General features: G+C 52.5%; 1 protein-coding gene across 2 annotated transcripts in view; it reads left to right on the forward strand.

Moving 5' to 3' along the window:
- Positions 1 to 12,775, forward strand: part of ASTN2 (astrotactin 2) — a 319,207-nt gene that overhangs the window by 40,298 nt on the left and 266,134 nt on the right. The window contains exons 1-2 of one of the 2 annotated variants that reach the window (XM_048325212.1): positions 6,995 to 7,084; positions 11,430 to 11,617. In XM_048325212.1, the coding sequence (XP_048181169.1) occupies positions 11,432 to 11,617 (186 nt within the window). In that variant the 5' untranslated portion in view covers positions 6,995 to 7,084; positions 11,430 to 11,431. Of the gene's footprint in view, positions 1 to 6,994; positions 7,085 to 11,429; positions 11,618 to 12,775 lie in introns of those variants that run through there. The other variant, XM_048325211.1, reaches the window with a different exon arrangement.

Raw genomic sequence — 12,775 nt, forward strand, 5'->3', positions numbered from 1 at the left:
TGGGACATCGGGGGGACAATCTACAGCTGTAGGTCCTCAACACTCAGCAGCAAAGGGCTGCAGGAGGGTGGGCCTGTACACCCAGGGCTCAGATGATCTCGGTGGGTGGAAAGCTGGCAGGGAGGAAAGAGGAGAGGATGAAAAGTGTTGCTGCTGCTGCTTCCAGAGAGAGGACAGTGTGTACATACAGGCAAGTGCCTCTCTTTTTGGGAAGGCAGAGCTTTGATCCAGCACCATGGATGGACAGGCCGTGGGCTCTGTGCTCAGCGTCCCAGGCAGCAGGAGTTAATTATCAGAGCTCTGTCACAGCAGGGATATTTGCCACCGCTGTCTTTGCAAGCTAACATGGAGTTTCCACGTCCCAAGCCCTTTGATGCTTGTCTGAGAGCATCAGGGCTCTCTGCTTTCCAAAAGGAGTGCTCCGCTGAAGAGTGATAAATGTGCTTAATTTTTGCAGAGCTTGTAGCCTGGTTTTATCCCAGGATCCTTCTCTGGAGGTTTTATTAGCTGATGGTGTCTGTAGGAAAAAGTCAAAGTGACTAGACAGGAACAGCCGTGGAATTGATGTCGGAAGCAGGAGCGTGTTTTGGAGATAATGTTTCTCATTCTTGCAGCGCTACGTGCCGAGTTTGGGCAGTGCATTTGCAGTCCTGCCCGAGTTTCACAGCTGCTGCCTGCCAGAAACCCCTCTGGCTGGCTCCCACTGGGGCAGGGTGTGAGCAGGGATGGGTCCCCTGCTCTGGAGCGTGGGGACCGGTGACAGGTGACCAACACCCTTCTCGCTGCGTGTGGCTCTGGTGAACCTGGCGCAGAGGGAGCTCGGCCGGCTGTGCCGAGGCTCCAGCTGTCAGGAGGGGCTGGGAGCGCTGGCGTGGGGAAATGATCACCTTTCCTTTGAGCCTGGCAGAGAGACAATTTGCAAACATGTGTTGATGCGTTCCCAGAGGAAGCCAGGCACTAAATCATCACCTTGCATCTTGCATGCAGATTCGTCCAGGGAACCTATTTAATTAGGGGATAAATTTAGAAATCAATTATTTGCAGAAACAGTTTCTTTCCCTCTAATGAGGCTGCAAGGATTCATCCCCCTCTGCCACTTTCCCATGACCTTTGTGTATGCAGATCAAGGGGAAGAGTGCTCCGTGTCTCTTCTGTCTTGGTGTAGGTGTCCCTTTTTTGGGCAGCTCCTGTACAGCTTTCACTGAGGCTCTTATTAGGACAGCAAATGAGACCATGCTGCTCTTGGATCTAATGGTGGGGGCACCAGATAATGACATGTTATATCCTAGTGGGGAAGGAGATGGGAAGCTGCAGGGGAAGGGTTGGAATGGGGTGGCTGGGTGGTGGTGGTGGTGTGTAGTGTCTGCTTCAGGCTTTGGTCTCTGCCACTTTGTTGCTTCCAATCTCTGACAAATTGCTCAGCTTCTCTTGTGCCTTACCCACTTTTAAATGGGGAAAAATTGTTTTTCCTCCAGGCTCTGAGAAGCCTTGATAAATTTGGTTGCTTTTATTATTTTGGATTTTAACATCTCCTCATCTTGCAGTGCCACTTTCTGAGCCCTCCAGCGACTTTGCTGTGCTCTTACATCAGCTGCTCTGAGTCCAGTTCACCGCAGTGGGAGTCAGTGCAGAGAGAGGTGAGAATTTTCACAGCTCATCTCAGTAAACCTTTTTGCTTCTGGCAGCCTGATGGTTTGCAGCCTCCAAGGGCAGCCCTTGGCTCCAGGACTGAGGCTGCCCGGGTGATTTGTCCTGCTCAGGGGGATCTGGCACCCTGGGATGGCATCTTTGGGAGCAGCAGTCTGCTTTCTCACAGCCCTTGCTGGGCTTCTTTCCTGCAGAGCTCTGGTGGTGCTTGGCCAACGGGAGGCTGTCAGAGCATCCTGGGCTGGGACACTCCGGGGCAGTCCTGTCAGAGTGTCCTGGGAATCTCTCTGGGTGCTGGAGTAGATAAATGTGCAAGGTTGCTCCTGGGTTAAGGTGTAATAGTCTTAGAGAGAAATGAATTTTCTGTGAGGTTGCAAGAACTCATTTCTATGGGTAAGAGCTGAATTTGAGGTTTGTTGAGTAGCCCAGGCAAAACCTGGGTACTTGAGTGGTACCTCGGATACCTGGCAGGCTCTAGGAGCTTTCCAGGGAGCAAGCACTCAAAGCCTGTCCTGGAGAAGAGATAAGATTCTTAATCCTTTGTAACCACTGTGGATGTCTGCCTTGACAGCAGGGAAGGGACACGGTGAGTGTAGGAGCCCCCATCCCGATGCAGGTGGAGAGGCAGCAGCAACTGGTCATTCCTGGTAACTGATATTTTTGCCTTTTTGGGCAAGGGCATACCCAGAATTTTCAGGCTGTTTGGCTTTTGATGCACCCACCTGGTGCTCCAGGTGACACACAGGCAGAAGATCCCAAGTAATCCACTAGCTGATTTTTTTTCCTCCCCTGAAAATGCCCGGCCAGCTCCTTCTCCTTGGAAAAGGACATCCACCTCTCAGGAGATGGAACTGTCTTAGTGTTTGTAGAAGGCGACCAGACCTCCTCTCTCCTGTTTTCTTCTCCTCCTCTGCCCGTTCCACCTCCCCTTTGGCGGGGCAGGTCCATGGAGGAGCCATTGTAGAAAAATTACTTCACAGTCTGAGCAGAGCCGTGAGCTGTCAAACTGCCTTATTTTAAGAGGTCTGTTTCCCAAAGAGAGATTTAAAAATGCAGAGGACTTAGAAAGCTCTTGGCTGGTTCTAATGGAGCCTGGAGCTGTGCTCACCCCCAGGGCTGACGCTGGCTCCTCTGCAGCTGTGAAGCAAATGCACCTCTCTGCTTTGTCCTGGAGCCTGCCTGGCTTGGCCACGCTCTTCAAATCACCTGAATAGGTCATCTTGCCCTTCTGCTGCTGTCACAGCTCGCAGGGAAGACAGGCACGTTCCCTCTCTGTCCCTTTGTGTCAGTCCTGCTCTGCCCTAATGCCCACCCTGCTGTGCCCGGCTGCCCTTGCCCTGCTCCCAGCTCTCAGCTCCCGCAGAAACTCAGAAACAGACAAAGGGAAAGTTGCTGTTGTTGCTGTTACCTGCACAAGGAAGAGACCATAGGGGTGGCTTTCCAAATGTTCTCCCTTTCCACAAGCCTTGCCTGGTGCCATCCTGACTCCTGGGGCTGCTCTGCTGCCACAGTGTCTGTGTTGGAGGCTGTCCTGGGAAAAGGCATCCCCACCCCAGCCTTACCAGTGCCCGGGAAAAGGAAGCAGGAGCAATGCAGGCAGGTGGGGGCTGACTGGGCTCCTTCCCTCTCATTCTCTGGGATCTGGGTTATAATGGCAGAAGCCATCTGGCCCTGTTTCCATATGCCAGCATTTCCTGTGCACTTGGGACCATGTGCTGCTGCTGCAGGTGATGCATGATGCCCTTCCTTGTGCCCCATCCCTGTGCCCTTCCTGTGCCCTCCTTGTGCCTTCCTTGTGCCCTCCCTGTGCTCTCCTTGTGCCTTCCTTGTGCCCTCCTTCTGCCCACCCTGTGCCCTCCCTGTGCCTTCCCTGTACCTCTTCCTTGTATCCCTTCCCTGTACCTCTTCCTTGTGTCCCTTCCCTGTGCCCTCCCCTGTGCCTTCCCTGTGCCTCTTCCTTGTGTCCCTTCCCTGTGCCGTCCCTGTGCCTTGCCCAGCCACCTCCCTGGTGGTCCCTTGGCTGCAGTGAAAATTCAAGTGAGTGGTTATCAGAGGCAGCAGCTCTTCCCTGGTTGTGTCATTGGACACTTCAGATCCATTCAGGCTCCAAGCAAAGCTCCGGTGTAGCCATAGAGGGACTGAGATGGCTGAGCTCTGCCTGGCCTTGAGGGTTAAATAGGGGTTTTTCCTTACCCAGGTGCCTAGTGAAGGCTTTCAAAGGCCATTCCTCTGCATGTGTGGTGGGAATAGACCTTCTAAAGCTTGCAGTGGTCCTGCAGGAGCCAGGCTATGTTTTCAGACAGGCTGGAGTCCCACACAGGGCTGGGGCAGTGATGGAGAGATGTCCCATGTGGCAGCAGGGGCAGGCTGGCACCTGGAGTGGGGCAGGCCAGGTCCATGCAGGGCTCGGGCTGGGCGGCTTTGCCTGCCCCGATGCAGCAGATCTGCTCATTCCCTGCCCATCACTGGGTTTTCTGAGCCAGGACATCCCCACGGTCTGCATGCAAACCTGGCTCACTTCATCCACCCTGAACACAGAGCCAGGCCAGTGCTGTGTGCCTCTTACTGCAGAAAAGCTTCAGAATCAAAGGCACGGATTTCTTTAACAGAGATTGAGAGTTGGACCATCAAAAATGATGCTTGTGCCTTTCAGGTAGATTTTTTTCTCCCCATTTATCAGGTCTGTCTGTTGTTGGATTTGAGGATCTGGAGTAACTGGGAACAAGAGGACTGTCCCAGCTTTCCCCATGCACTGCCACAACAGCAGCTTTCATGGACCAGCAGCTCTTTCTCCTGTGACATCTCCCTCTTCCTTGTGCCTTCAGGTGCTGTTTCAGAAGTAAATCCTGCACTTCTCTTGGGTGAGCCAAGAGGCTCCAGAGAAGCGGTAAAGCTTGAGCTTGGTACTAAAACCCTAAAGCACCTCCAAAGAAAACTCCTGTGCCTTAACAGAGGGGTGGGGACTGGGGAAGGAGAGAGGGAAGGAGAGCAAAATCCGTGCATCAAGGCGCCTCCTTCACACCCATCCCTCTGGCACCTGCAGGATGCAGGAAAGAGGGGCTCTGATGCTTGAAGTCACATTTCTTCACCTTATTTTTCCTCATGGCAGCATCAGGACGACACCACGGAGGGGCTGTGGCTGAGCACCCCTGGTGCTGCTCCAAGCCTGGGTGTCTCCTCTATCCGAGAAAGCCTCACCCAGGAGCGCTCTCCCCCTGCTCTCCCATACCCCACGTGCCAGCAATTCCTGCAGGATCGGCAGAACCTGCAGGAGCATTGTCTGCCTGCGCCTTTGGCTCCCACCGCTGGCCAGGGGAGCCTCTGCCGACAGGTAAAGATGGGATTGGATGGAAGGGAATTGAAAGTCAAAGGGCCCTGTAATAATTTCAGAGTGCCTGAGGCGCCACACGGAAGCCCTGGCATCATAAATAAGGATAATGTGCTGGAGCCTGAACTGCAATCAAAGCAGCTGCAGGAGCGCGGAGTGTGCTGAGCTTCTCTGGGCTTTGTGGAGTCAGACTGAGATCTGTGGGCAGCACAGGCAAATCAATATCTGCTCCCTGATGTGTTCAGGGAGCCTAAAGCCTGGGATTAGGGAGGCCGAAGGGATGTGGGGATGGTGCAGAGGGCTCCAGAGCCAAGACCAAGAGAGCTGTGTTGGAGCAGCCCAACCCTCCGGTTGCCTGAAGTGTTTCCAGGGGCTGAGGCCTGGAAGGGGCTGACTCTGTCCTCCCTGCTCACCCTGGCTCATCTCTTGGACCACCTCTGGATGATGCAGTCTACAAGCTCTCCATCCGAACTGAGGAGGTTTTCTTGTTTTTTGTGTTCCTGTTGGGCTTGGGATCTGCCCCCACCTTCAGTCACACTGCTCTGGTTGTCAGGAACCCTTTGGTGGCAGCTCAGCTCCTCCCACATCCTTGTGTCTTTGAGGTGACTGGTCCCAGGAGCAACGCCTGAGCCCGGCTGCTTGTTCTTCTCCTTCCAGCAGAGCCTGAAAATAGCCAAACCCACTTGACTGCAAACCCCATTTTGCCTCTCCAAGGTCAGTTGTGTGATGCTGCTGGCAGTGAGATGCAGAGAGTGCTCCAGCCTGCACCCGGTGCCGATGGGACCCCTTGGACCACCCCGAGACCAGGCTGTCTCCAGCCCTCCTCCACCCAGCACCATGCCTGGACAGGCACCATGTCTTGGATTTGGCACTGCTGGGTTAACAGCTGGACTCAGTGATTTCAGAGAGATTTTCTAACTCAAACCATTCCACGATTCTGTGTCCCTGCAGACCCGCACAGTGCCAGAGCCACCCATGAAATGCCCTGCAGGTGCAGCACTGTGTTCTCACAGACAGTGGCTTTGAAAGGAGATGATCAGAGCAAGCTTGTCATCTTTTTTTCCCCCCCCTTTCTTAAATTTCTGAGCTTCTCTATTACTTTTTATGATCTGCAGCTGCATTTGTGTGCTGCCCCAGGGAGTACTGTGAGGGAAGAGCAGGGGAGGAGGTGTGTAAGGGAAGGAAAATGTTAAAAAAGAGCGGAGGGGAAGGGAAGAAAAAACCCTGAGTTAATGATTTGGATAAAAAAACTCCACCACATTGCCACCAAAAGACCCAAACTCTTGGAACTCTTAGGGCCTGTTTGACTGCAGAATAGCCCCCCGGGGAGCATGGGGGAAGCCCCATTTCTAGAGTCATTTTGGAACTAGTCTGCACAGAGCGTGATAATCTATTCCGCAGGGAGCAATCCTGCGCTGGCAAGGGCACTGGGGAGAGCTCTCTGTTTATGACTTTCTGCATAAATTTCCTTTATTAGCATAAGTGGTAGCTAGCACCGAAGGATCTCTGAACTAGCACTTTATTGGAGGTTGTTGCCTCTGGAGAATGTTAACTCAGGAGAGCCCCTGGAAGCACAGCAATGGAATGGGGTGGCAGGATGAGGGGTGTGGAAGAAGGGGCCACACGCTGCAATTGTGTCTCTGTAAAAGGAAATACAGTCACTAACCAGATCGCCGGCTTTTCCTCTGCCAGATTGAGTTGCTGAACTGTGCAGGTGAGCTGAGGAAGCCTGGCTGCAGGGTGCAGGTCCTGCTGGGATGAAGCAGGTGGGGAGGAAAAAGGCCGGAGGAGCCTGGATCCGTGCACTGGAAATTACTCACTGGCTCCTCAGCCATCACCCCAAGCACTCGGTGCTGACAGGAAAGGTGCCCAGCAGGTCTGAGCAGCGCTGGGGAGCCGGGAGGAGGCACAAGGAGGGTTTGGTTATCCGGGGGCGGGGAACCTTGTGGGGATGAACTGCTCTAAGCAAAAGGGCTTATTTTAATAATGACCTTCAAGAATGAAATAAAAATACAATAATCATGGTAGATTAGCAAGAACAAGCCAATTAAACACAACACAGGCTTTGTACAATGCCATGACAGATAAGGCAGGGCTGCAACTTCCCGGGTGAGTGGTGAATGTTGAGGCATTGCATGAGGTTGGGGTGGGGGCTGGGGAGAGCTGGTGAATATTTCAAGCCTGGCAGGCTGCCTTGGAGAAGGCAGAGGTGAAAAGGCTATCCCTGCCTTCAGTGAGACCGAGGGGGAGGGGGGAGAGAAGGGAGGAGGTGGGTAGGGTGGCCAGGAGCCTGAAGGCACGGAGTAACAACCCTCCAACTTTAATATCTGCTGTTTCATTTTGTATTCATCATGTCAGCATAATCTGCTTTTATGCGAATCGTCTTGGTTCCCAACCAAATGCATTTAGCCCCCCTTGCTTTTAAGTTTGATTGTAATACAAGTTGAAGACTTCAATGAAATGTTTATATGTAAGGTTGTAGGAACAGCAAAGGGAAAAAGGGGATTAGAGAGTTGGTTGGAAGGGATCAGCTGTGGTCACTGCTGTCCCCTGCCTTATCCTGGATGGGTGACCTGCTGATGGACACGAGCTCAGGTCAGAGGCTGAGCCGTGGGAAGGGTTTTGTTTGGATGGCTTGTTTGATTTCCAAGGAAAATGTTGGACTGTAGAAGTTGTACAAGGCACAGAGCTTGAGGAAGAGCAGAAAAGGCAAAAATGCTGTGTGTGCCTTTTTCTTACTTTCAGACCATCCTCAGGTGATAGCAAAGGCCGGTGGGTGCTGCCCCTGGGCTCGGCTGAGCTGTGTGGTGGGAGATGAAGGGCAGGTGTGAAGGTTTGGGGAGGCTGAAAGGGGAGATAGACCCGCTGGTGTGGGGGAGATCAGATTCCTCAGATCCTCTGCTTTGGGATGGAGGTGGTCCTTGCTTGGGGTCTTTGAACAGGGAGAAGGGGAGAAGCCTGGCTGCCTGATGTGGGGAATCCGGATCCTCCTTGTTTCTTCGTTGTCTCCTCTCTGCTGAGCACAGTGAGCAGGTAGGAAGATGGCATGGCAGATGTTTGATGATCTGTTTGGCTATTTTACTTGGTGTTTTACTCACAAAGGGGTGTTTGAACCCCATCTGATAGCTCCCCATCTGCTGGGTACTGAGATTTTTAACAGCTACAGAGCACAAGTGCTTTTCCATTGCTGTGCATTTAAAACCTTAACCGTATCTCATTCTGTTTGGGTGCAGGAGTGCCCTTAATTTGTTCCAAAAGCATTTGAAAGCTCTGATAACAGGCAATCTTGCTGCAGACGATTACATTCTGTCTGATGGACAGGCTCTCACTGCTGTAACTACAGCAGATCGTGGAGTGACAGTGTGTGTCCAGTGAAACACAGGCAGCGTGATATTCGTGTCAAGTATGTGAGGCCAAAAAACTTCCCTGTGTTTGAGGATTGAGGGATTCTGCAGCTACAGGGCTTGAAAAAGCTTTTTAAGAATTATTTTTATTGTGAGTAGTGAATCTGCTTGGAGGCTCGTGGTGTCCTGGGGGTGCTGGGGTAGTAACCAGGTGCCCTGAAATGAAAGCTCAAGCACACGAGTGTTTATAGGTATGTGGTAATGGGTACCCAGGTTTGGCAAGTCTGTGTTTGTCACAAACTGCCTGGCTGCTGGGTTTGCTTAAAATTGTGAAATGAATGTTAAATTGAAGTTTCTACTTTTGGAAGAGACCTTTTGAAAATGAAACAGGCTTATCTTCAGTCTAGGCTAAAATCCAAAAAATTGCCTATATTTCAGAACTCTTGAGAAATGTTCTCCGTGATCTTTTAAACATCCCATGCAAAAATGTGTGTGTAAGGGGAAAAACTTGGAGAACGGTTGACCCGGGAGGTTTTTTCCCTGCTTCTCTAATGGGAGGTGGCCTTTGCAAGTGGAGCAGTGGGGTCCTGTGGCATCCCCATCGTCTGAGCTGTGGGCTGGGTGATAGAACCTCCTTCCTGAGCTCCTTAGGAAAGGTCTGCTGCAGGATATGTGTGTGATGAGTGTGTAATTCTGTAAACCATCCCCTCCTGTGGGTGACTGTCCCTCTGGACAGAATTAAGATTATGGCTTTGCATAACTGAGTCTCTCCCTTGGTGCTGCTGCGCTCTCCCATGGCCCGTTTGCCTCTGTGGATGATCTTGGATTTCTGCTGCAAAGCTGAGTGAGTGCTTTTGCTCCTAAAAGTAGCATTTGTTTTGATTTTAATTAGACAAGGAGATGCTTTTCAGTACAGACCTTTGAAGTATTGCTGGGAAGATGACTGCAATTAAGCAGCCTTGATATTTCTCTCATTTTGTTCTTATTTTTACTGCTATAAGAAACCTCTTTCTTTAGCCTTATTCGGAGAGGAGAGACACAGGGTTCATTCCATGAGGTTCCCAGGTCTTGAAGGAGCTGCAGGGCTGCCATGATTTACAGGTTCCAGTGCTCAGGCAACACCCTCCTGCTGCTGATTTGCTCCAGCAAGGAGTTCTTTATGTCAAAGGAGAGAAGGGCCATTAGCAGGATGTCAGGGCAGTGACAGGGATGTGACAGGGAGCTCGTGCATCCCCTCCCAAGCACAAGCGTGGGCTCTTGATGGATCCATGTGTGGTCAGGAGCTGTTGGGTTTTTCTCTGTTGAGTGCTCAGGTGTGCACAGGGTTGGGGATAAGGAAGGTGCTGTGCTGGGGGGGCAGAGGCAATGAGCAAGCCCCTCTGGTGAGATTGAGGTGACACTGTGGTGGCTCGGGGTGTCACCAGTGAGGTGCTGAATCAGGGATCTGGCAGTAATGGGGTGGCCTTGTCCCTGACCCCAGCCCTGCAGGACCTGTGGTGTGATGGGGTCTTCTCCATGAGCAGGTTGCTTGGCTCTGTTTCGATCCATGTTGGGAAGCCAGGAGCTTGCTGCTGGAAAATATATTGATTTCAGGGGTGAGAAAACCTGTTCCTGAAGGATTGAGAGGTGTTTTTGTTGGGCTGGGACATGGGTTTGTAGAAGTGGAAGTGCCTGGTCTTGTAGCCTGAGTGGCTGCTCACCACCCGAACGTTTTGTTGAAGCATCGTGTCCTGCAAGGTGTGGGTGGCTCCTGAGGACAGCCTCAGCTGGGCTTGTTCCTTCCTTCCTCTCCACTGGGAGCTGGAACTGGAAGTGCTTTTGCCCAGCTGGGCTCAGGGTAATGAAATGCAAAATGCCACCAGCATTCCCTGGCTGCTTTGCCTGCGGGGGAACAGGCGCTGTCCCCCCACTGACCCTCTGCAGACAGGGTGGAGGAGAAGGAGGAGAACCTCGTCTCTGTTTCCACTGTGGTGCCAGAAGTACCTGAGCGTGTGCTCTTGACTGTTGTGGGGCACACACAGCTGCAGACAGTGGGGCAGGGGCTGTCAGACCTGGTCTCTCCCCAAATAGGAGGGAATTGAATTTGAGTCTCCCTCAAAGCCGGTGACTGCTGAAGCTGTGGGCCCAGTGACTAAGAAGACCTGTCTTGCTTCCCATTGCTTATACTGGAAATGGAAAAACAAACACAAAAAAGATGTGTGGAGGGAGAAATATTTTGGCTTATTTTGTACTAGCATTTTTTTTTCCCGGTTTTGATTCAGCTGCCAAACTGCCAAACCCGTTCTCTGCAGAGGTCTATGTGCAACGTGCTGGGCAGCTGTGGAGCTGTCAGTGCTCCTGGCCCACTCAGGAGCTGCAGCTGAAGCTGGGAGCTGCTGCCTTCACTGGGTCTGCAGGTCTGGGGGAGCCCTTTGGGTTGTCCAAACCCCCAGTTCAGTGCAGGTCAGGGAAAGCTGGTGGTGTGGGTATGTGTGCTGGGATGCTGTAATCCCGGCTCCCAGGGCGCCTGTGCTGTAAATCAGGATGGGGTGGGATGTAAAACCAGCAGAAGCTGCAGAAGGTGACTGAGAGATGCAGCCCCAAGGTCAGTAGATATTTGTCAAGCCTGGTGGTCTTCCCTTGCTCCTGGTGCTCACAGTCTGTGCTTAGAGTGTCCCTATTAAATACAGCTGTGCTGCTGCTCCACAGCTGGAAGAAGGTTTCCATTGCCAATGCCAGCACAGTGTGTACTGGTGTCTGCATCCTGCCTTGTCTGGCACAGTGTCCTCCCTGAGCTATGAAACTCCCTTGAGCTTGGCTGCAGCTCCCTGGGAGCTCCTTCCAGCCTTTTTCCTGGGAGAGCCATGGGAGGTTTAGGGCCTCCTGTGTGATTTACTACTGTTGCCTTCCTGGCCTAGAAATCCCAAGGCACTCCGTAGCCCCTTGCTTTTCATTGAGGAAGACAAACGTTACTGTTCATGTATCGGGGAAGTAACAGGTAGAGGTTAAAATTAGATAGAAGCAGTTCTGGGGGTAAGACTCCGAAGTCCCAATTTCCTCAATGACTTAGAATAACACCTTTGGGCATCAGGGAGAAAACTGACCCTCAGCTGTGCGTTCTGTCCCTGCAGAGATGTCGGGGACCGTGTCGGACATTTCTCAGGTGCACTGGAAGCAGCAGTGGCTGGAGAATGGCACCCTGTACTTCCACGTGTCCATGAGCAGCGCTGAGCAGCTCTCCCGGGCCACCCCCCCCAGCCTCCAGGAGCCCTCGGAGATCGTGGAGGAGCAGATGCACATTCTTCATATCTCAGTCATGGTGAGTCCCAGCTGCCGGTGGCATCAGAGGGGATGGAGGGACCCCTTTGGAGGAGGGGGCTGGCAGCCAGGGGCGTGGTGGGAGGAGGGGGATGAGGAGCAGGGTGGTGAGTCTGGGTTGCAGATGTTTGTCCCTTCTTGGTTGGGTCTCCAGAAAGGGAGAGATGTGTTTGACTGGGCCAGGAAAAAAATAAAAAAAAAGAATGCTTAGTTTTCTCAGAAAATGAAACAAAATAAAGCAACAGAGTGTGGGGAAGAAGCTGGTGGGAGGGTAACAAGGATCCTTGTAGTTCCTCCTGTCTCTGCCAAAAAGTGGTGAGGTGTGAAGGGCTGGGAGCCCATGGCACAAGAGCCCTCTTCTCTCCCTTGGAGAAGAGACTTGAGGGCAAGACGATCTTCCCCAGAGATAAGCAACCTTCCTCTGGGTCATGGTGACAAAGTGAGCCATGTGGAGCTGTCAGTGCTCCTGGCCCACTCAGGAGCTGCAGCTGAAGCTGGGAGCTGCTGCCTTCACTGGGTCTGCAGGTCTGGGGGAGCCCTTTGGGTTGTCCAAACCCCCAGTTCAGTGCAGGTCAAAGTGACAATGGTGACAAAGTGAGCCACCCCCAGCACGCCTTGTTTCTGTATGGTAATACCCAGTACCCCGCTGGCCAGTTGGTTTCCACCCCACCCCCTGCCTACCCCATAGAACCCCTGCCCCCAGCCCTGATTAGGGAGCCTTGTCCCTGCCCTTCCCTTCGCAGGGGCTGCTGGACAAGGAAAGCTGCCTCTGTGGAACTGCTGTACGAGGCTCCTGCCTCTCTATCCCCGAGTTCGCCTTGGGTGATTTCACAAAGAGCTGGAATCACAAAAGCTGGAATCACTTGTAGCTGAGGAATTGCTACACTTGCTGAAATCACCTGTTCCCCAGGGAAGCCGGCCACCGCCCCTGCAAGAGCTGTTCCTTGCAGGACACTCTTTCTAGGAAGGTCGTGGCACACCGGGTTGCCCATCCCCTGGCCTCTCTGGAAGCAATAGTGAGATGCCAGTTGAATATTTCTGCTTGTTCTTTGTGTTTTGAGCATTGTGCAAAGGCAAGAATTTGGGCTTGGCCATTTCATTTTGAAGCTGAAGTTTATCTTTGAAGTGAGTAAGGGCTGCAGCATTTCTTGCAAAGGAC

Source organism: Corvus hawaiiensis, chromosome 21 (genome assembly GCF_020740725.1).
Source record: "Corvus hawaiiensis isolate bCorHaw1 chromosome 21, bCorHaw1.pri.cur, whole genome shotgun sequence".
NCBI classification, from domain to species: Eukaryota; Metazoa; Chordata; class Aves; order Passeriformes; family Corvidae; genus Corvus; species Corvus hawaiiensis.